The sequence below is a fragment of the Phaenicophaeus curvirostris genome, chromosome 5, assembly GCF_032191515.1.
Source record: "Phaenicophaeus curvirostris isolate KB17595 chromosome 5, BPBGC_Pcur_1.0, whole genome shotgun sequence".
Taxonomy (NCBI): domain Eukaryota; kingdom Metazoa; phylum Chordata; class Aves; order Cuculiformes; family Cuculidae; genus Phaenicophaeus; species Phaenicophaeus curvirostris.
This window is the reverse complement of record NC_091396.1, coordinates 64567216-64590758: the sequence shown is the minus strand read 5'-3', so window position 1 is coordinate 64590758 and position 23543 is coordinate 64567216. Positions and strand designations below refer to the sequence as shown.

At 45.8% G+C, this 23543-nt stretch overlaps 1 protein-coding gene across 2 annotated transcripts in view; it reads left to right on the top strand.

Annotated features, from left to right (window-relative positions):
• The window catches only part of KLHDC1 (kelch domain containing 1), a 29004-nt gene extending 7498 nt beyond the window's left edge, over window positions 1-21506 (top strand). Inside the window, exons 5-14 of one of the 2 annotated variants that reach the window (XM_069856873.1) lie at window positions 276-354; window positions 698-781; window positions 2674-2757; window positions 6537-6761; window positions 9684-9742; window positions 13513-13625; window positions 14429-14501; window positions 19509-19593; window positions 19915-19967; window positions 20623-21506. In XM_069856873.1, the coding sequence (XP_069712974.1) occupies window positions 276-354; window positions 698-781; window positions 2674-2757; window positions 6537-6761; window positions 9684-9742; window positions 13513-13625; window positions 14429-14501; window positions 19509-19593; window positions 19915-19967; window positions 20623-20794 (1027 nt within the window). In that variant the 3' untranslated portion in view covers window positions 20795-21506. The remainder of the gene's footprint in view (window positions 1-275; window positions 355-697; window positions 782-2673; window positions 2758-6536; window positions 6762-9683; window positions 9743-13512; window positions 13626-14428; window positions 14502-19508; window positions 19594-19914; window positions 19968-20622) is intronic. The other variant, XM_069856874.1, reaches the window with a different exon arrangement.
• The last annotated feature ends 2037 nt before the right edge of the window (window positions 21507-23543 follow it).

Here is a 23543-nt window from a genome sequence, read left to right as displayed (position 1 = left end):
ATGAATGGAGGAACAGAGACCAGAGACGTTGAGGTATACTGAGCCTCCTTCCTTGCTTATGTGAATTTCTGTTGGGCTTGTTGAGGAGCGTAACTGTTACCTTCATCTCAGTAAGGTTTTCTGTCTGATTAGGCACAATATGGAACATTTTAATTCGTTTATATCATTAGTAATGCACTAGGCAAACCAGAATTCAAAATTAATTAGTACAGCTTATTAATTTGAATGTGATTTACAAAACAGCTAACTGAGCTTATTTTTTGCTGTTCTTTTAGGCTAATCTATTTTGGTGGCTATGGCTGTAGGAAGCACAATGAACTGAGTGATTGCTTTGATGTCCATGATGCATTCTGGGTAAGGAATTTGTCACAATTCAGAGGGATTTGTCCTTTCTGATTGTCAAACATGATCTTTTCATAGAATCATAGAATCACCAGGTTGAAATGTGCATCCTTACATCAAATACTAAATACTGACTTACAGAACTGGACCCAACAATGAATTCCTGAACACCGTTGGCCTTCAGCAAGACCCAAGCATCATTATTAAAAACATTAACATGTATTGATTTTGATGGCATTTGATATTTTAGTTTATTTCCGGGTGTGATGGTTCACTTCTGGATTTGTATCCCTTAATAAGCACAAAGGTTTTAGAACAAAATAAACTTACTTTCTATTTTTAACTTCTTTTTTAGGAAGGACAGATATTCTGGGGGTGGCACAATGACGTTCATGTGTTTGATACGACCACACAAACTTGGTCTCAACCAGCAATTAGAGTGAGTGTTTTCAGTCCTGTCTTTTGACACAGTTGTGGTTTTACTGCTTTTTGAACATCTCTAGAAATTTATGTTGGGAAAAGTGCTTGGAATATGCTTAGTATTGCTCAGGCTTGTAAAATTAAACAGGAGGACGCTCGATGCATCTGAAATGTGGAAAGCTCTAGACTGATGTGAATTTTTTTCCCCACAGGATGTTATTAGACCTATGTTCTCCCTATAATGCAATTCTGATGCAAAAATTGTGTGGTAATCTTCAGAGAGATATTAGAACTGGATACGTTAGGGGATGATACAGCATTCTGTGTCTAGGGGAGAGCTTTGAGGTAAAGCTTTGTTTTCAAGGTTGAAGATAACTGTTAGGAATTTAAAAATTACTGTCAGTGCTCCGTTACTGGAAAGACAAGGTGATGAAATGTTGCAGAAATGCATTTAGCAGGACTACTGGGATGGTGCTGAGGAGCAGGATGTGGAGGTGAGTTGGTGGCTCCTCACAGAGCAGCCTGGGTCCTGCAGAAATGGATTGAGGTGATTACACCCACTCTAGGTGTCCTTGTAGGCCTTGCCTGGGCTCTGGGACTGGAAGAGTTTTGACGCACAGCCCTTAAACCAGGCTGGCTCTGCATTCACCCTGTCCAACACCGAACGCAACCTTCCGGAACAAAGAGAAGGTCCTTGGGTGTGTGTGGTAGAAACACGTGGATGGCTTTAATGGTGCCAAGCTGAGGTTGCAAGCCTCCTTCATCTGAACTGTTTGATATGAAGCCGCTTGTTTGACTGTAAGTGTGTGTAATTAGTCTGCAACGTGGATAACCTATCCCAAATAAAGGAGAGCTGCCCACACAAGAGAATGAGGGGGATTTCTTCCTCTCCCCTGCCTCCCCCTTTTCACAAAGCTGGTAGGACAGCATGAAGGATGGTACGTTGGGCAGAAAGAATGACAATGGCTTTGAATCTGATCCCACTTGATTCACTGCTCAGCTTCCACAGACTTAAAGAAGGCAAGGGTAGAGAGGGTAGACTCACTGTATTGCTTGTTTAGGTCTGCTTTGCGAAGTAAAGGTATTTTAGCATCATAGAATCACAGAATGGTTTGACTGTGGCTGCCCCATCCCTGGAGGTGTTCAAGGCCAGGCTGGATGGGCCTTGGAGCAACCTGATCCAGTGGGACGTGTCCCTGCCCATGGCAGGGGTTGGAACTGGAAGGGCTTTGAGGTCCCTTCCAACCCAAGCCATTCTGTGATTCTGTGATTTATGAAATCCTGGTGAGTTAACATCAGCGCTCAGTAGAACCAGTACATCCTAATCAGCGTCTTGATGCTATTTCATGGTCTTTATAGGATGTTCTAAAATCCCTATGAAACTGAATGCAAAAACTGACATTAACAGTGAAACATAAAAGCCAATTTTGCAGTTTTTATTTCTGATCTACACAGGGAATACCTTTAGGCATGTGGCTGTGGGTTGTAACACCAGATTTTAAGATCTGATTTCCAGAGGTTTTTGTACCACTTCCTGATGGTTTGTGTCTTGGAAAAATAGAGCTGCCCAGGACACGTTGCCAGTAACAGCTGTGTTACTGTGATTTTTATACTTAGGAATTAATGATAAATTAATTCCATTTCACTTAAGTAAAGCAATGATAATTCATACCAAGAGGGAGGATATTAAACATCAGCTACTGAGAGAACTCCCTTAAAGCTATCCGTGGCAAATCCATGTATCTTCTAATGTCTGTGGGGTCTTGGACATGACTACAAACAATTCCCTTCTGAAGGCGCAGTTCTGTCAGCAGATTGGTGCACGTTGGCTTTACTTTTGCAGTCTCCGATGCTGACTTGCCCGGCTGACACGTGATAAAGTTCTGAAGGGTCTTATCTTGGTTCTTTCAGGGTGGAGATCCGCCTCAGCCTCGAGCAGCTCATACCTGTGCTGTGCTGGGAAATAAAGGCTACATCTTCGGAGGACGAGTGCTGGTTAGTGCTTAAACTAGAACATTTTATTGGCAGTAATGTTATTTTCTTGTCTGTTATGTTTTTTATAGCAAATTATTTTTGTGGTAGAAAGAAATCCAGAATGTCTGTGGCCTGACCTGTGTGTTAGGGACGTGGAGTCTGGGATGCTGCTTTTCATCCCCCTGTGCCTTACAGAAAGAAGAGCTTATCTTTCTGTCTGTACTATTCACGATAAAGCATTCATTGTCCCAGAAAGGGAAAGACCGGAGGACTGTGTGGTTATAAATCAAGAGGAATGGTTGATGCATACATAAGCTCTGTAGGGGATGATTCTTTGCGATTGGAGCAAAAGCTGGGTGATAGACCAGGTTTAAATAAATGATAAGATGCTGGCATTCTGCACTTGCTACAGCTTGGCAGATTTATACGTCAATCTGCTGGCTTCTTTCCCCCACTCCACTTAATGAAATTCCAGCAGGTAGTAAATAGTAGCATAGAATGGTTTTGGTTGGAAAAGAGCTTTCAGATCATTGAGTCCAACCATCGATTCAGACCAGGTCCCCAAGTATGACATCTGCTCATCTTCAAAGCACCTCTAGGGATGGGGACCCAACCACCTTCCTGGGCAGGCTCTGCTAGTGCCCGAGAACCCTTTCAGTGAAGAAATTCCTCCCAACATCCAACCTAAATCTCCCCTTGGAGAGGTGGCCATTTCCCCTTGTCCTGTCATTGGCTACCAGGGAGAAGAGACCAACCCCCACCTCGCTGCAACCTCCTTTTAGGTAGTTTCTAAAACTACCTAAAGCGATGAGTGATGAGGTCTCACCTCAGTCTCCTTTTCTCCAGACTAAACAACCCCAGGTCCCTCAGCCGCTCCTCATAAGGCTTGTGCTCTAAACCCTTTCCCAGCTCCATTCCTTTCTCTGGACGCACTCCAGCCCCTCAGTGTCCTTATAGTGAGGGGCCCAAAACCCAGGATTCGAGGTACGGTCTCACCAGCGTTGAGTCTGGGGACATAATCCCTTCCCTGCTCCTGCTGGCCACTCTGTGTCTGGCACAGGCCAGGATTTTTGCTTTTGCTTCCCCCATTCCCTCTAAGGAAAGTGGGAATGTGTAAGGATATTCAGTTACTCACATACATGTTTCTCATGCCCTGATATTTTCCTCTGGGAAAGTGAAGTTCAGGATAGCTGTTGGGATACAGCATTTTATATTTACAGTTGCCACGTGAGGTTCTGAACGGTAGGAAAGAACAGAACTCAGTCAGCTTTGTAATTGTCATTTTTTGCACGTACGTGAAATACAGACATTTGGAAGAGCAGCAAGTGGCAATAATGTCTGGATACAACGATATCAGCCTCCATAAGTTCGAGCTGGTACGGGATGCTGCAGCGTGTTATCTGATAGCACAGCCTGCTGCAGGCACAGGCCATTCCAGTCCTGTTAAGCCTCTCTGAATGTCAGTTCTTCAGTCGTTACCTTCGGCACGCTCTGTGCCCTCAATACAGAATGTGTGAAGCGCCACCATAGAGGTTGCTGTTAACAGCTTCATTCTGTGCAGCCAACAGCTCTGCACCGCAAGAGTGAGGCTTGTATTTGCTTTCCTGATAGCTGATCCAAGACTATCCATTTTTACACACTGTAAGAAGATCTTGGATCTGTTTTCCCTTAGGTAACAGCCAGAGGCAGAAGTGCTGCCTGTGCAGGATGCAGTCAGTGCGTATTTATGTCAAGGCTAGATTCTTGCTAGGTAATTTTAACTCTTCCCTGCTCTTTTTAACTTAATAAAACAAGTCATAGTCATGCCCTGGTTGTGTGTTCCTAACAAACCCCTGGAGGTAGTAAAACCTCTCAGCAGCACACTTAATTTTTCCATTCCTACTCAGAGGAGATTTTCCCTTCTTCTCTATTGAAGCATTAATGTAAGAATTCAAGCCTGAGGCAACAATCCAGTACAAAGAACGTATTTCTGTTTCATGTCTGGAAATAGGGATGGTAGCAGGTGTTCTTCACTAGCACAGGCTCCCCTATCCTCTGTAATTTTTTTGCAAAGACAGTTTTATTTTTGGGCTGGCTCTTTTAGAGCTGTTGCAAAAGGACAGAGAAGAGAATATTTTTAAAGGTCTTTGTATGAGCTGGAGTTTATCAGGAATGTGAGAAACAGTTTCTGTAAGGCAACTAGAAAAACCTTCTAATTTAAATTACTGTTTCCTCTTCCATAGTTTTTAAATTTAAGTTTTTAGCTCTTTTTACCTACAGCTAATTTAATCATACAGTTATAGAATGGTTTGGGTTGGAAGGGACTTCAAAGTCCTTTGGAAATGCCCTGCAATGAACTTGTGCCAGCTTCAGCCTGGAAAGCTGCCATAATCCAAACCCTGTATTCCACGTGCTTGCAAATAAAACTGTGTAAAATGGCACTTTGTTCCCTTTCCTCTGGTTTTCATGCTGCAAACGCTGTCCTCGATGTAAGGTAGTGTTTTCCTTGGGGGAGGTCTGCAGTTCTGTTATAAAATGCCTTACTCCTGCTTGCTCAGACAGAAACCAGATGTACAGACCAAGGCCAGCTCCAAACAATCACGCAGCACCCGACCTGTTTTTCTGCTAGAATTCCTTTCATGGCTATAGGAAAAGTTTTTACTGAAACTCCTTTTCAGGGCGATCAGAAAAGAGCCACCACAACTGATCCTGTTTGTTCTTACCATTCTGCACTGTGTGTTACGTGACCTTTCACGTGGGTGCACGACCTCTGGAACTGCTGCTAAAGCCCGAGAGAGAATGCACACAGCAGCAGGCTTGGATAAACTTGAATTGCAAATAAGTGAGGAAGTAGTGGGGAATTCGAAGAGACAAACATTTTCTAGTGCTGCTTGAGTCTTGTGTGTCAGGGTTTGCCTTGGCCAGCAAAGTGAGCTCAGTGCCATGGCTGTGGACTTGCTCTTTCGTGTCTGCTGTGTAACTGAACTCTTACTCCCCGCAGCGGAACTGAATCCTGCTCCTCACGTAGCAAGCCCGCACGCATGACAGGGCAGGAAGCCTAGGTATGGAGAAGTAGATGTGCAACGCGGGACCGTCTGGCCTGTATTTCTGGCCTTCTGTGTATTTCTCAGCCTTCAAAGCCTTGCTCCCTCTGGTGTTTTGTTGGCAAGAGCTGTCTGTGCTGCAGAGGCCTTCACCTCAGGAGCAGAACAGCAGCGAGTGCCGTGTCCAAGCGAGTTAGGGGTGCTGCACTCTGCCTGCTGCGACTCAACTGCTTTGTACTCCAGCTAGGTTCCTCCTGCAGCCTCTGCAAGTGAAATTATTGGTAAACCAGAGCTCAGCCCTAAGAGGACGTGCCCTCTGGCTTCTGTTTAACAGTGTTTGAGTGCTGGATTCAGGAATACAGGAAGGCTCTGATCTGAAAAGGTTTTCTCTTCCTCAGGTAGCAGCTTCTTTAATAACTATTTGAATAACCAAGTGAAACCACTTGGAAACAATGTCAGAGAAGAGAAAAATTTTGGAAAGCAACATTTAATTTTGTAGGAGAGCGGCAAGGGTAATGTTCACCTTAGTGATGCTTTATTATCGATTCACTTTCTGTCTTAGAAATAAGTGGAAAGAGACTTAGAAAGGTTAGGGAACATTCAGTGGGGCTTGAGGAATTGATGTAAGTGGAAACAGGAAAGGAAAGCTAAAGGCATCAGAAAAACACAACATTCCCTGACAACAGGAGTAAGTCCTCCCCAAAGGATGAAGTCCTGCTTTTCTCCATAAATTAAGGAGCAAATACGGGGTTGCTCTGCTCCTCCTTCTCCTTCCAGTTCACCGTAATACAAATCTTCCCAGGGAAAAGACTCTACAAGGAACCAGAAAGGGCCAGGAAGTGTCATGAGGCTTCTCTTCATCTTTCTGTGAGGAAAGGGCACCTTTTCCCAGACTTGGAGCTAGAACGGGTAAAAGAAGATGATGGTGATGATCAAAATCAATTGTACCAGGAATCATTTGAAAGCAGGCTCAGCAGTGTTAAGTGGACTCTGTTCCTCCAGGTAAGCCCTTGAACCAACAGAAGTGGGAAAAAGCGGGAAGGAAGGAGAGTTAACACAAAAGTCAATGCAAGTCGTATGTTTGATTTAAGTGGAAAGTTTTCATGTAAAGAATGATGAAGTAATAAACCAAAGTCTTTGCAGCAGCTCACGCATCTGATGCCTTAAGGTGTGCATGTTTATATTTCATGTTATCCTTTACGTCATGGAAGATCAGAAGGTGCATTGAACTGTAGTCCTTCAAGTACAAAGATTTGAGCTGTTTCCTTGTAAATCTCTGAATGGAGAGCTGCACAGTTTACTGTGAAAGCCGTGAGCTGTAAATATGTCACCCTTAGCGCTTCTCACCCTGCTAGAAAACTCATCCTGAGACAAAGCAGAGCCTGGTTAACGTTTGCCGGGTTGCACATAGTGGAGCTTGCTGTGGATAAGTAGGGCGTCTGAGGAGTCCTTGTGGCTCAGAGGGAAATGCCTGCCCTCTCAGGATGCACACCCTCTTGATGCTCTTATGCCAGTTAAGGATCATCTTTGGATTATCAGCTAAATGATTAAATAGAAGAGGCAGCATTTAGAAATACATGAGAACCTGCAAGTAAACTCTGCATGTGGCAGGTGGCAATACTATAACCTGACTGTGCTTCACATTTCCCAAAGAAGGGTCAGGTAGAAAGGCATTTTCGTTCATTAAAGCTATGTTAAAGGGCTGAATTGTAGACATAACTGTCCAGCTGATGCTGTGTTTTGAATTGAAGATGAGTTTGATGTAATTGTGCATCTGTCAATCTGTTGAATCATGAGAATGTAAAGCTTATACTACATTGATTTCCCAGGGACCAAGACACTGAGAACTGCTCCATCGTCTGCCTAATGCCTAGGAAAGGAAAGTCAGCGAGGAGGTCTTGAACAGGATCTCCTTGAAACCTTGATATCCAGCATAACAGCGACTTTCTTCGCTCTCTTTCATAGATGCCTTCTGTATTGACTCTTCTATTCCCAGATGATTAAATATTTTCAGTTCTAGAGGCTGGGATGCTGCTTTCCCCCCACCTGCTCCCAGGTGTCTGGCTGTGTACAGGGACAGCAGAAGATAAGCAGTAATTGCATTTTCCTTTCTGCTTGCATAATTTGTTCCTCAATTCCTTCTGAAAGAGCAGGAAACTGAGTAGACTTGTCGTGGAAGACAGATCTCTTCCACTAGCTGTCAGTTGGACTTTGCATTATTGCTATATTCACCCTCTTGCAGGGATGAAGCTTCTTGGGCGATGCACAGAAGCCCTTGCATTCTGCTTTTCTTTACCCTGTCAGCCTCTCTGGAGGCGTTCTGAGACGCTAGTTAACGTTCTCTTCCCTAGGACAGAGAAGGGCTAGCACGTACTTGATCAGAGGAGGCCATAGCTATACTGAAAACCTTGCCGTTTCCTGGAATCCACTGAGACTCTTCCCGTAGCTCTGATGGACAGCTTTGGAAATCTCTGAAGCTGAGTTCTCAGGGGTAGAACTGCTCCTATTCTGACTAAATGACGAGTCTAGTTTCCACCTCAAAGGATCCGCAAGCTGGAGAAAAGCTTATTCTAATAGATCTATGGACTGCCCTAGGAGAAAGAAATGGTAAGGTAAGGCAAGATGTATTTCGCTACTTCTCAGATGTTGTTTTGCAGTACCGAGGGGAATCACAGACACTGGTCAAGTGTATTGTGAGCCGCTGAAAGCATCGCTACAGCCTAACGCAAAGAAATTCTCACTGGTATTCTCCCCTCCCTTTATCTTCCTGAGGGAATTACCTTCTCCAAAACACAGGCAGATATGCAAATGTATTGATTCCCCGTTGCTCTTATTGATACACTTTAGTATTTTTATAGCAAAGGTGAAAGGGTTGTTAAACCTTGTTGCCAGGAGTTACTTTGTGAAAGGGCTTTTGCCTTCTGGAAAAGAGACAACACCACAATTACGATGAGCTTCTTGTGGGATGGCACGTCCCGAGTACAGTACCGACTGGAATATTTCAAGGAATAAGTGACCAGGCAGGAGGCGGCGTAGTTCTGATCAGAACGCGAAGAAAAATAACCAGAGGGAACTATATAGAGAGCATTGTCAGATTTTAGCCCTGGCCTGGCCAATTTCAGCAGCTAAAACCAAGCAGTTGGAGTCCCAAATCCCTTCCCTCCACCCCTGGAAAAGGGGAAAAGAAAATGAGAGGAAAAGGCTTGCGGGTTGAAAGCTAAAACTACAGCTTTAATGAAATAGTAATAATAATAATGGTGATGAAAATAATAAGAAAGTAGTAAAATCTATACAAACATATGAGATCAGACCCCCACGCCACTCCTTGATGACCGTAAGTCCCCACAACCGCTGCAGAGCAGACACGAGGGGAAGGGTCCGACTTTGGTTTCTCCAGGACCAAGCACAACCAGTGGCCTCTCTGCATCCCAGTGCCCGTGTGATCACTGCTGGAGAGAAACCGTCTGAAAAACATGCAGTTAGCTCAGAAAATGAAGTTCCTTAGATGAGACTGAGATAGAGTCAGAAAACTGATTGTACTTTAGCTCAAACCACAACAAGCATTTCTGCCTTCTACAGTTCCGTGCCGTGAGTTCTGAGGAAGAACATTGAACACGTTTGCAGGAACTGAATATCACAGAGTTCTTCCCTATCAAACTACTCCTAAAAGCTCACGCTGGCCCCAAACTGCCTTGCATTACTGTAAATATTCCTGACAAGGAGTTCTTGGAGAGTTGCATGGGGTTTTGGGAAGACGTGCTTTTCATCTGCCACACCATACGGAGCTGTTTTAAGGCACACGGGTACAGTTTCCTTCAAAACGTTGTTACTTCAAATGTTCTATCCTGGGAAAGCCTCACTGCAATATTTTGCTCATTGTTTGCTTTCGTGTAACACAACTGGTATTTTATTTCTTTGTTTTAGCAAACCAGAATGAATGATTTGCACTGCCTGAACTTAGACACTTGGACGTGGTCTGGAAGGTAGGTTTCTCTCTCGAACGCTTAAAGCTGAATATATCAGATTGAAATCCAGAGCTAAGTTTGTAGCTTTTTCAAGAGGAGAATGGGAGTTTTGGGACTATTTTAACAGCTGTTATATTGTGATTTCAATTTAATTTAATTTGATAGTGGTTACTACGCTTTTTCTGTTCCACACAAAGTGTTGATGATTCTAAGCACAGCATGCAGTGATTTAACACCCTCATTTTCGACACAGGGACGTTTATCCTTATGGAATTTTAGTTTTGATGGCTTTTTGAACGCTTTTTTTTGCTGTCTATATTTGGCTTGTTATGGTACAGATTGGGGAAAGATCTCCTCTCCAAGAGAAGCATCTTAACCATTTTCTTAAAAATCAAGTAAAAGCATGACCTAAAGATTTCAATTTTAGACTAAATCAGGTGTTAGAGTACTTCCTCAGGTTTGTGTGTTTGCGTATAGCATTTCTAATAGCGTAGAGTCAATGGATCTGTTGTTAGCTCAGGAACAAACCAGGAGATAAACAGTAACTGATGGGTGATGCCCAGTGTCTCAAGGTAGCCTCAGAGTAATAAAAATAGGAAGAATGTCTTCTTAATGTCTCATCTAAATATTTCCTCTTCCATTTTAAAGCCATTTCCCCTCATCCTATCCCTGCACTACCTGGTCAAGAGTCCCTCCCCAGATTTCCTGGAGTCCCTTTCAGTCCTGGAAGCTGCTCTAAGGTCTCCCTGCAGCCTTCTCTTCTCCAGGCTGAACAACCCCAACTCTCTCAGCTTGTCCTCATAGCAGAGGTGCTCCAGCCCCTGCATCATCTCCGTGGACTCCTCTGGAACCTTTCCAACAGTTCCATGTACTTCTGATGTTGGGGATTCCAGAATTGGGGTTGAGTCCAACCTTTAACCTCATACTGCCAAGCCCACCATGAAGCTGTGTCCCTGAGCACCACATCCACGTGGCTTTTAAACACCTCCAGGGATGGTGACTCCAGCACTTCCCTGGGCAGCTTCTTCCAATGCTTGAAACCCTTTCTACCAAGCCATTTTTCCTAATATCCAGTCTAAACCTCTCCTGGCACAGCTTGAGGCTCTTTCTTCTCAGAACTGAAGCTTTCTCATTAACAAGTCAAGTCAAGTTTTCCTCTATGCAGATTTCTTAAGGAGTTGCATAACACTAAGCTGTTAATCCAGGAATATCTTCCAATGAGCGATTGCAGTATTTATTTTAGTTGCCATAACCTAAGAGTTCTCTTGCCTTCCCTGCACTCCACCGACTCATTATTCCAAGTGTTCAATATTCTGTTATTTCTGTTACTGTGCTGATTTTTTGTATCAGTCTCATGAAACACTGAAACATCACCCCTTAGTATCTGGAGTGTGTGTTTCCAACCGTCACAGCCTTTCATAGCTCAGCACACCCTGCCCCTTCGCCAATTTTAGAAGCATCTTATACAAGAGTTGTGCAAAGCAGGCGCTGAAACATTGTGACTTGGCTCCAGCTTCGGTGCCAAATTTAGTAAGACAGTTTTGCAATCGCTGTTTAATTAGCTGTGATTCTTCAGTCTCTGCTTCCAAATGGAGAGCTTGCTCAGCAGCCACCAGCACTGACATTCCTCTGACTGCACTCCAGTGCCTGTGTCGCTCACCCTAGGCTCCCTCTGGGCTCAGTTAAGAGAAACAGGCACTTTGGGGGCACAGGACAAATGCTGGTGAGGCAGGCATCTAAATAAATCCTGAGCTGTGCTTTTCAAGGCCCTGCTTCTCTTAATTGGTAATAAAGGAAAAACAGATGTCTGTCTCCATGCTGTTCGTGTTGTGGATTGAGCACACATCTGGCACTGGAAGAGGCTGCCCAGGGAACTGGTGGAGTCACCTTGCTCCAACCACGTTTCAGGAAGGTATGTGCTGAGGTCTGCCCTCAGTGTCCTACAGGCTAACGAGCCCCAGGTCCCTCAGGCTCCTCTCGTAAGACTTGTCCAGCCCCTTCCCCAGCTCTGTTCTCTTCTCTGGACACTCCCCAGCCTCTCAATGTCCTTCTTGCAATGAGGGGCCCAAAACTGAGGCCACGGTTTGAGGTGCAGCCTCACCAGCACCAAGTACAGGGGAACGATCCCTTCCATGGTCCTGCTGGCCATGCTGTTTCATGCAAAGCTTGTTTATACACAGGACCCCCCCCCCGCCCCCAATACACATACGTATGTATATATGTATATGTTTCTGTGTATGGAAGAGGATGAAGGGGCAAACACAGCTCTCCTAACTCCTCCAGCTGTTCTGTGTAGAGTTTTCCAACCAAATGATTCCATGTTCCATCACTGGCAGAGGCTGCTCAGGGAGGTGGTGGAGTCCCCATCCCTGGAGGGGTTTAAAAGACGGGTGGTTGGGGTGCTGAGGGGCATGGTTTAGTGGTTGATAGGAATGGTTGGACTCAATGATCCTGGAAGTCGTTTCCAACCTAGTGATTCTGCAATTCTGTAACACGACCAGATTTTTAGCATAGCAAACCTGCTCTGTGTTGTACTCAGGAATTCTGCTTCTATAAATTTCATCTCACAGTTTGGTCAACCCACTGCAGCAGTTGAAGAGGCAGTGGCTGCTGGATAAAAGGCAAAGCCACAATCCTTGCATCATTTAAGATCATTTTCCTAGGAGTGTGTCACAGTTTAGCCCTGGCTCAGCCAATTTCAGCAGCTGAAACTGAGCAGTTGGGCTCCCAGTTCCCTTCCCCTTGAGAGAAAGGGGAAAGGGAAATAAGGAAAAGACCTGCAGGTTGGAAATGAAACTAAAGCAGCTTTAATATAACAATAACACCAACAATAATAATGAAAATAATAATAAAATCTATACAAACATATGAAATCACATCCCCATCCCTTGATGACCGTACATCCCCACAAACACTGCAGAGCAGACATGAGGGGAGGGGTCTGAGGCTGTAAGGGAGCTGAGCTCAGAAACTGGGTTGAGGAATGTGTGGATCCAAGATCAGGGACAAACAGACAGACGAGGACATTTGCCATCAAAGAAGAGAGTGAGACCTTGTGATCTCTGTTTTATATCAGTGTGACGTCTCTGGGATGGAATCCTCTGCTAGTCAGTTGGGGTCACCTCTCCTGTCTGCCCCTCCCTGCAGGTGTGACCTTTTTTCCCCTTTCCTTTATGGCTCCACCAGCTCGAGGGTGGCCTTGGTTTCTCCAGGACCAAGCACAAGCAGGGGCCTCTCTGCATCCCAGTGCCTCTGTGGTCATTGCGGGAGAGAAACCATCTGAAAAACATGCAGTTAGCTCAGAAAATGAAGTCCCTTAGATAAGCTGAAGTCAGAAACTGATTCTGCTTTAGCTTAAACCAGGACAGAGAGGAGAGGCTGTAGCCCGTTGGGATTCATTACATTTGACCTCCGATAACCAAGTCTCTTTACCTACTTGTACCCTGCAATTTATTTGAATGTATTGTTCCTTTGCTGTTCTACATGTCTGGAGTTGAACAGCTTCAGTGATCTTAAAACAAACAAAATAAACCTGCTTTTGTCTTTACATTTCATATTTGTGTAACTGATCGTTCAGAGAACAATTCCTATAAGACATGACTTTTTGGATTTCAACACTGCTCTTCTCCAAAGTGCATTCAGATTGCATAAGTGCAGCTTTTTCACTGGGAGAATAGCCAAGCTGGTTCTAGGACAAACTAAATTCACCGTTAATTTGTCTGGCAGGTTAGTTGTCAGCATTGCTTTAAATGGTTTTGGTTTTTTTTTTGTTTATTTGTTTCACCAAGAATCAATATCAGCGGAGAGAAACCACAAGATCGATCCTGGCACACGCTGACTCCGATAGGAGATGACAGACTTTTTCTTTTTGGTGGACTAAGTTCTGATAATGTTCCTTTAAGTAAGTAATTTGAAGATGATGACTCTGTTATACACGTTAGTGCTCACCTGGTGTAGCGAGCTCATTTGCTCTCTTTCTCAAACTGCTCAGACCTGAGTCTTGTTACAGAGTCTTCATGGTCCTTGAATATTTCTTTAGTTGTCTTATTGTTTTTAATCATAGAACCATGGAATGGTTTGGGTTGGAAGGGACCTTAAAGCCCATCCAGTTCCACCCTGGTGTCCTGGGCAGGGACACCTCCCACTGGATCAGGTTGCTCCAAGCCCCATCTAGCCTGGCCTTGAACACCTCCAGGGATGGGGCAGCCACCACTACTCTGGGCAACCTGGGCCAGGGCCTCCCCACCCTCAGCATGAACAATTTCTTCCTAATGTCTGAGTTAAATCTTCCCCCTTCCAATTTAAAGCCATTCCCCTTCGTCCTATCACTCCAGGCCCTTGTAAAAAGTCCCTCCCCAGCTTTCCTGGAGCCCCTTTCAGTCCTGGAAGCTGCTCTAAGGTTCACCCTGGAGCCTTCTCTTCTCCAGGGTGAACAACCCCAACTCTCTCAGTTTCTCTGGGATAGGGTGATTTCAAAGGGATGTTGACCCATTTCCTCAATACATCTGAAAGAAAAGAAATAAGTGTCTATCCCAAATTTCCATGCAGTGAGCTTTCTGTGACTGGTTAGGTTAAATTACAAAGAGCTAAAAAGATGCAAGGTGATGTAGTGATGTCTTAGAACAGGGAGCTCCTTGTATACATAATAACATCAATAATACTTTGATCCAAGAAAAAAATGCTAACATATATTCTTGTTTGTAGGTGATGGCTGGATTCACAACATTACAACAAACGGATGGAAACAGCTGACCCATTTGCCTAAGAACAGGCCTAGGTATACGAACCCAGATCATATTTGCTGGTATTTAGGCATTTTAAAAAATTAAGTAATTTTGAATCATCAAACAGTATTTTTAAGCTGCCTTATAAGAATATTTTAGGAATTTAATGCAGTATGATTGAATAGTTTGCCTTACTAACTAATGTTTTCTCCACCCCAATGCAGCATTATCCTCTCTGTGTTTGTTGTAGTTGATGCTTACTTGCATTACAGGATTCTTTTGTGATGAAGGATCTGGGTGTCCAACTAATGTGCTGTTCTATATCCAAATTATTTTTATTAATTACTTAATTTTGAGGATTTAGTAACCCATGAGAATAATAAAAGCTGATTAATGTTGATACCTCATTAGAAACACGGGGGAGAGAGCCACTCAAATGTTGCTGCACCTTTCAGGATTTGAAAAGTGTTATGAACCACCTTGGTTGGTTTGTTTGGGGTTTTTGCCCTGAGCAGAAGCAGCTAATTGTGATTCCAGTTTTGCAAAACTGAATTTAGCACTGAACAGCCCAGTAAATGGCTGTGGAGCTTTGTTATTTTGAGGAATTAATTGCCAGGTCCTCATTTTAGGACATGTTTTGTTCACACTGGCAATGATACTGTCTCTTCCAGACTCTGTTCCCTGTCTCTCTCTAATCTAGGACTACAGAAAGAGATTGGTTCTTTCTAACTAAAGAAAACAGGTTTCATGTTCTGGACCTGGAGGTTATTTTGAATCAAGCACTGAAATGAGTGCTTGCTGTACCAGAGCTTTGCTTTTAACATGGTATGTGAAGCATCCTCTGTATTTATAAGGTAAATACCATTGCATTGATTTGCTGTAGACAGTGAACATTCGGTTTTCCATGGAATTCATTCTGTGAGTTCACCCAGGTGCTCTCAGCACAATTTTATATCGTGTTCTTAGCACTGTGTACAGTTCTGGTCTGTCACTTGCATGCTTCCTGCCTTACCTTCTGTTTTCAGTTACAGAAATATCTTTACCTCAATTAATTTTCTTCCTGTTCTATCCTATTCTAGGGTGTCTTTTAAATATAACAGCGCTGTTAGACCAAGATTTTCTCCTTTCTTGTATTTCAGACACTTTCAAGCCCAGATAAACTTACCCCTTACCTTCACAGAATATTTTCTGTCTGTTTATGATCAGTGAACCGATGAAGGGACTGCTGGCTGCCCTAACTAACAGAGCACATCACTAGTCATCAAGGCTCGTGTCTGTTGTGCCTGTCTCCATGTTTCGTTCTTTACATGGATGGTCTCACAAAAGTTAACCGTTGACATGCATGGCCTCACCTTCTGTAACTGTTTTTACTGATGCATTGTGAAAAATGATCAGGCAGGGACGGAGTGTGCTCTTCATGCAGGCAGCAGCCCAGGGAGCTGCAGCTCAGCTGGAATAACGTCTGTGCCACGGGCGGTGGTTGGGCTGGATGTTGGGAACCGCTGAGCCCTGAGTGGTTTCAGGCAACTTGAGGGCAGATCCCATACTGGGATACAGAGCAGAACTGGGTAGCAGCTGAAAAAAGTTTAAGTCAGTTCTGTGACCAGTGTGACTTCACAGCAGGACTTAAAATGCCCTGGTAATAACACATATATGTGTACTACTTTTACATATCTCTATATTTTCCCTCCCAGGACCTGAAGGGGCTACAAGAAAGCTGGGGAGGGTCTGTTCACAAAGCTTTGTAGTGATAGGATGAAGGGCAATGGGTATTAACTGGAGAGGGGCAGATTTAGGCTAGACATAAGGAGGAATTTCTTCACCATGAGAGTGGTGAGACCCTGGCCCAAGTTGCCCAGGGAAGCTGTGGCTGCCCCATCCCTAGAGGGGTTCAAGGCCAGGTTGGATGGGGCTTGGAGCTCCTGATCCAGTGAGAGGTGTCCCTGCCCATGGCAGGGGAATTGGAAATGGATGGGCTTTGAGATTCCTTCCAACCCAAACTATTCTGATTCTATGTTATTTTATAATAATGCATGGTATATCACGTATGTGTTAGTGTATTTGATACAAAACTATTGATTCCCTCGTTAAATTCTGTAGAGAATCATTTCCTGCAACCTTCGTTTTTAGTAATTTCTAAGAAATTGTCTTCCAGGTTATAGATTCTGTACTGGCGAAAAATATTTCTCTTCTTTTTGTCCATCAACTGTAGCTCAGCTAACATTTGTATGCCAGGTTAAAATACAGCGCGAATTGTATGTTTGACTTAGAAATTCCCAGTGTTTTCATTACAATTTAATTCTGTTATTCTGGTTAGAAGAACTGTGTAAAAGGTTACATCAATTCAGCATCTGTGTAATGTCAATAACCTGCTTTGTTAGGATGTTTAGGTGATAAGTTAGAGCAGCTGTGAGAGGACATAAACTCGGTCAGTCTGTAGAGAAAGCTTCAGGTTGGGAGCTAGGATGCCAGCAGAATTCAAGGCAGGAAAGGCTTCCCAGTGTGCTGCGGTGATGAAGTCCAGGCCAGAGTTTTCCTAATGCAGATAAGGTAGAGACAGATCTATCCACAGGTAGGAGGAAAAGAAAAGGTGGGATACAGTTTAGCATAAGGAGAAGGGGGAATAATTCCTGATATGAATGGAGTAAGAAAGTGAGCATGAAAGACCAAGTGGTGCGTTATTCTCTTGGTTACGTAGCCGTGAAGGGCAGAGCTCTGTGGTGATAGTCATCTTGTGATGATTACTTCAGTGGGGATACACCAGGAGAAGAGTTAAGAGTTCAATCTGCTGATAATAAGAAGTAAATCCAGGAAGGTGCGGTTGCTGAAGGAGCATAATCCTTAGTAAGGCAAGATTGGACAAGTCAGGGTTTGGTTTGGGCTTTTTATACCACGTGCTTTTGTGTGCACAACACAAAACTTACTGTGGGCATGATGTAAGGAACTGGCACGTAGAAATCGAGCCCTGGGAATCTTTGGGGGAAGCGTAAAACAGCAACAGGCCAACCTGTGCTCTGAAGTTCTGATCCATGTGGTCAGGGGCAGGAGTCAGTACTGAAAAGCCCATGGTTGTAAAGCCATGAGAACTAAAGGAATAGTGGGAAATTTAAAAAGAAAAAAAAAAGAAAAGAACAGCTGTGTTTGGCAAAATCTTGGTTTGTAGAATCCTTTGCTCTCTAATTGTTTCCCACTGCACCCTTTTGTTGAGGTAGTGGCAAATATGGTAAAGTATAGATAACTGGTGTACAGAAGAGTCAGTCCCCAGGGCTCAGTGCTGGCTCCAGCCCTGTTCAATGTCTTTATCAATGACCTGGATGAAGGCATCGAGTGCACCCTTAGCAAGTTTGCAGATGACACTAAGCTGGGTGGAAGTGTCGATCTGCTGAAGGGCAGGGAGGCTCCAAAGGGATCTGAACAGGCTGGACCGCGGGGCTGAGACCAGTGGCATGAGGTTTAACAAGGCCAAATGTTGGATCCTGCACTTGTGCAGCTACAGACTAGGAGAAGTCTGTCTAGAAAGCTGCCTGGAGGAGAAGGACCTGGGGGTGTTGGTTGACAGCGACTGAACATGAGCCAGCAGTGGCCAAGAAGGCCAATGGCATCTTGGCTTGTATCAGAAATGGCGTGGCCAGCAGGGCCAGGGAGGTTATTCTCCCTCTGTACTCGGCACTGGTGAGACCGCTCCTCGAATCCTGTGTTCAGTTCTGTGCCCCTCACCACAAGAAGGATGTTGAGGCTCTGGAGCGAGTCCAGAGAAGAGCAATGAAGCTGGTGAGGGGGCTGGAGAACAGGCCTTCTGAGGAACGGCTGAGAGAGCTGGGGGTGTTTAGCCTGGAGAAGAGGAGGCTGAGGGGAGACCTCATTGCTCTCTACAACTACCTGAAAGGAGGTTGTGGAGAGGAGGGTGCTGGCCTCTTCTCCCAAGTGACAGGGGACAGGACAAGAGGGAATGGCCTCAAGCTCCACCAGGGGAGGTTCAGGCTGGACATCAGAAAAACTTTTTTCACAGAAAGGGTCATTGTGCACTGGCAGAGGCTGCCCAGGGAGATGGTTGAATCACCTTCCCTGGAGGTGTTTAAGGTGCGGGTGGATGAGGTGCTGAGGGGCATGGGTTAGTGTTTGATAGGAATGATTGGACTCAGTGATCCTAGAGGTCTTTTCCAACCTAGTGATTCTGTGATAAAGGCAAAAAGATTGTGTTTTGTACAAAGTGCAATCATTCAGCAGAATCCTCACAAGATGGCTACTCACATTGCTCTCTCCTTTTATGCTGTTAAAGAAATGAGTGTGTTTTAAGGTCTTATTTTTTACCTCTGAAAACTTTTGGAATAACATCTTGGTTTTCTGAGAAGTACAGGTTATGTTACTGTGCTCCGTGCCCATGGCTTCCTCTCCTGCCCAGACACGTTGTGTCAGCTGGCCCATTTTGGGAATATTTGACAGAGAAGTTGGAAGCTGAGAGATCCCAACACGCTCTGGGCAAACGCATGGCCAGAGGGAGCAGAGAGACTGTCGGCACCGCTCCAGGGAGTGGCAGGATGGCTGGAACCTTGAGCCCCTGATGCAGCGAGAGGCATCCCTGCGCATGGCAAGGGGTTGGCACTGGATGGGCTTTTAAGGTCCCTGCCAACCCAAACCATCCCATGGCTGATTCTTCCCTCAGTGCAGGAGGTCTGCCTGGAGATAACGGTTGATAAAGAACCGGCAGAGCAACTTGTCAACGCAGAGCTTAAAGCTGTAACAGCCTTGTGGGCAAGTAGTGAGGTCAGCAAGGCTTCAAGGCTCTGTGCAGAAGAGGTGGAATCACAGGATTAGAGAAGTGACCTTTCTGTTTCAGTTGAAAGGAACTTATCTCCTGGTAGCAAAGGAGTCTTTTGACAAGAAACTTAAGTATGAAGAGTGGAGGAGAGTCTGGGTGAGGGGAAGAGGTTCATAGACAAGCAAACCAGCTGCTTCTCTGAAAGCCTTAGAAACATATAAGGTTTAGATCTGTTTTGCTGATAACACAGGACTGCTTGTTGTGACTTGCTCACTAATTCTGTTTATAATGTTATCTCTAGGTTGTGGCATACGGCCTGCCCCGGAAAAGAAGGAGAAGTGATGGTGTTTGGTGGAAGCAAAGATGACTTGCATTTCATGGACACAGTCAGTAAATGGAATAATGAAATCCTATCACTCTTATAATTAAAATTGATATAAAGTTAATGCAATTGGGGATACCATTGGGTTAATTTGTATCGTACGGTGTGAGATGGGACCTCGGGTGTTGTTGGAGAGTAATTTATGAGGGTGTTTTCCTGCCATTGTTAGGCTCATAAAAAGGAATTTGTTATTCAGTTTCTTTATAAATAATTGCTTAGATATTATCAGATTTAAATGGCACACATGGTAATAAATGCTACATTGATCCAGAAAACAGTTTCTGAGGTAAGCTGTTTGTAACGGCTCTGCTTCTCTGTTCACCAGGGTCACTGCAGTGACTTGTTGATATTCCAGACTCAGCCGTATTCCCTCCTCAGGTGAGCGCACCTCGAATCCGGGGTTCAGTTTTGGGCCTCTCACTCCAAGAAGGACATAGAGGGGCTGGAGCGCATCCAGAGAAGGGAACAGAGCTGGGGAAGGGGCTGGAGAACAAGGTTTATGAGAGGCAGCTGAGGGACCTGGAGCTGTTTAGACTGGAGAAAAGGGGGCTGAGGGGGAGACCTCATCACTGTCTACAACTCCCTTGAAAGGAGGTTGTGGTGAGGTGAGTGTTGGTCTCATCTCCCAAGTGCCAGGCGATAGGAAGAGAGGGAATGGCTTCAAGCTGCACCAGGGCAGGTTCAGATTTTACATCAGGAAAAAGTTTTTCATGGAAAGGGTTCTCAGTCCCTGGCAGAGGCTGCCCAGGGAGGTGGTGGAGTCCCCATCCCTGGAGGTGTCTAAAAGACCGGCAGATGAGGTGCTCGGGAGTCTGGTTTAGTAGTGGACAGGTACGGTTGGACTCGATGATGTCAAAGGTCTTTTCCACCCAAATGATTCTATGATTCTGTGTGCAAATCATGCAGTTTAAACTCTCGTGCACATACAAGCCCAACATGGTTGTGAAGAGCATCAGCTTTTATTAGGTGTCACTCCTTTGTCTCCAGGTTATAAAGCATTTCATTCCTTTTCTTTCTTTGTTTCCTTCCTCAGGTTGTGTCTCGACTGCATTGGTAAAAACGCAACAGTCTTAAAGAATCAAATACCCTGCTTGCCACCCAAACTTCTGCAGCAAGTGCTGAAGAAAATAACCTTCTGGGCGGCAGTTAACCACCGTCAGGAGAAGAAAGCGGAGGCTGAGAGGGAAAGCCAGCTAAACACATGAAGGGTGGCAACGGAACTGGAATGCCATGGTTTATTTACACGTCTTTTGTTAGTGAACTTTACCAACGCTAGAGAACAACTGTATGTTAAGCTGAGTTTCTAAGTGAAGTTTGAGAACAAAGAAATGCTTTTTATGGGAGTCTCTCTCATTTTCTGCATTGTAGAAAGCTGAGGGGACTTCGTTTGTACATATCGTTAACTTCTGCTGTTGTGGTCTTAATGAGGCGAGTGCACGCCACTTGTTCTTTCCAAAGGTGACAGATGATACAAAATGTTGGATAAAATATGGTTTAAATCTAAAATCTTCCTACAGCCTTATCCCCTCAGCGTTCCTGGAAGGATGAAGTTAGTTCATATCCTTGGAAGAGTCACACTTGTCGATCCTGGAAAAGGTCACTGGTTTGCTGGCGGCACTGGATCTGGTTATTTGGATCGACCGGAGTCTCTCATCCAACCATCCCAGCAAGCGACGGAGCCCAGAGCCTTAACCGCAGCAGGAAAATCGATGGCTGGCCCTGGAACTTGTTGGGAATGCTGTGAGGAACAGCGCTGCGATCCGTATAGGAAAGCACCCGGGTGGTCTGTGATAGGGCTTCACTGTTCCTGTAACCAATGGGTCCTTTTTGAGACAGGTTGTACATTGTATTTTGGATGTGTAAAGTTTATATTTAATTCTTGTTTAAAAAAAAAAGCTTATTTATTGTTTAAAAAGAGCATATGTAGTACTGGCTATTTTTCTGTTCCAGATATTTCGTTAACAGGAGCACAGTGATTAAAATTTTATAGAGGGTTGAACCAAAACCCCTTTTGACCAGTTTGTGATGTTTTTAGATTCTGAAAAACTCGGGGGAAGGTTTGGGGGTTTTTTTGAGCAAAATGGATCATAGAATCGTGGTACCGTTTGGGTTGGCAGAGACCTTAAAGCCCATCCAGTTCCACTCCCTGACAGTCCTGGTGCTCTCATGGGCAGTGCTACTGGTATCAGTACCGGTGCAATCACAGCCAGTGTTACTGGTACCAGTGCCATCCTGGGGCAGTGCTACCAGTACTGGTGTCTCCCTGGGGCAGTGCTACTGGTCTTGGTGCCATCACAGGCAGTGGTGCTACTGGTACTGGTGCCATTGTGGGCAGTACCAGTACCAATGCTGTAGCAGGGCAGAGTTACTGGTACCAGTGCTGTCACGGGGCAGAGCTGTAGGTACCAGTGTCACCACAGGCAGTGGTGCTACTGGCCCCAGTTCCCCTGTGGGGCAGCCTTATTGGTCCCAGTTCCCTTGTGGGGCAGCCTTACCGGTCCCAGTTCCCCTGTGGGGCAGCCTTACTGGTCCTAGTTCCCTTAAGGGGCAATGTTACTGGTCCCAATTCCCCTGTGGGGCAGTGTTACCGGTCCCAGTTCCCTGTGGGGCACCTCTACTGGTCCCAGTTCCCCTGTGGGGCAGCCTTACTGGTCCCAGTTCCCTTAAGGGGCAATGTTACCGGTCCCAATTCCTCTGTGGGGCACCGCTACTGGTCCCAGCTCCCTGTGGGGCACCTCTACCGGTCCCAGTTCCCTGTGGGGCAGCGCTACTGGTCCCAGTTGGCCCCGCCCCGGTCCCGCCCCGCGGCGCCTGCGCGGCGGCAGCGGCCGGAGGTGAGCGGGGGGCCGGGCCCGGGGCTGCTGGGGGGCTGTGGGGGAGCCCCTGGGGGAGGCCCTGGGTGGGCTCGGAGGTTCCTCCCGGCCCGCCCTGCGGTTCCGCGGCGCTGGACGTGAGGGGGGAGAAGGCGAAGGGCTGGCGGGGGCCGCCCGGGGAGGGTGGGCAGGTGAGCTGCTGGATGCTCCCCTGCTGGAGCCCTGGGGGCAGCTCTGGAATCCTCGGCGTGAGGAGATGGAGCTGGTGGAAGGGGTCCAGAGGAGGCTACGAGGATGATCCGAGGGCTGGAGCATCTTGTGTATGAGGACAGGCTGAGAGAGCTGGGATTGTTCAGCCTGGAGAGGAGAAGGCTCCAGGGAGACCTTATAGCGACCTTCCAGTACCTGAAGGGGCTGCAAGCAAGCTGGGGAGGGACTGTTCATAAAGGCCTGGAGTGATAGGACTGAGGGCGACGTGTATAAACTAGAGAGGAGCAGATTCAGACAAGACATAAGGAGAAATTTCTTCACCCTGAAGGTGGGGAGGCCCTGGCCCAGGTTGCCCAGGGAAGCTGTGGCTGCCCCATCCCTGGAGCTCCAAGGCCGGGTTGGATGGGACTCGGAACAACCTGATCCAGTGGGAGGTGTCCCTGCCCATGGCACTGGGAGAACTGGTGGGCTTTGAGGTCCCTTCCGAATCAAACCGTTCTATAACAGGTCTTACGAGGAGCGGCTGAGAGAGCTGGGGGTGTTTAGCCTGGAGAAGAGGAGGCTGAGGGGAGACCTCATTGCTCTCTGCAACTACCTGAAAGGAGGTTGTGGAGAGGAGGGAGCTGGGCTCTTCTCCCAAGTGACAGGGGACAGGACGAGAGGGAATGGCCTCAAGCTCCATCAGGGGAGGTTTAGGCTTGACATTAGGAAAAAATTCTTCACAGAAAGGGTCACTGGGCACTGGAACAGGCTGCCCAGGGAGGGGGTTGAGTCACCTTCCCTGGAGGTGTTTAAGGGACGGGTGGACGAGATGCTAAGGGACATGGGTTAGTGTTTGATAGGAATGGTCGGACTCGATGATCCGGTGGGTCTCTTCCAACCTGGTTATTCTGTGATTCTATGATAATAACTCCTTCCACTTCAGAAAGAA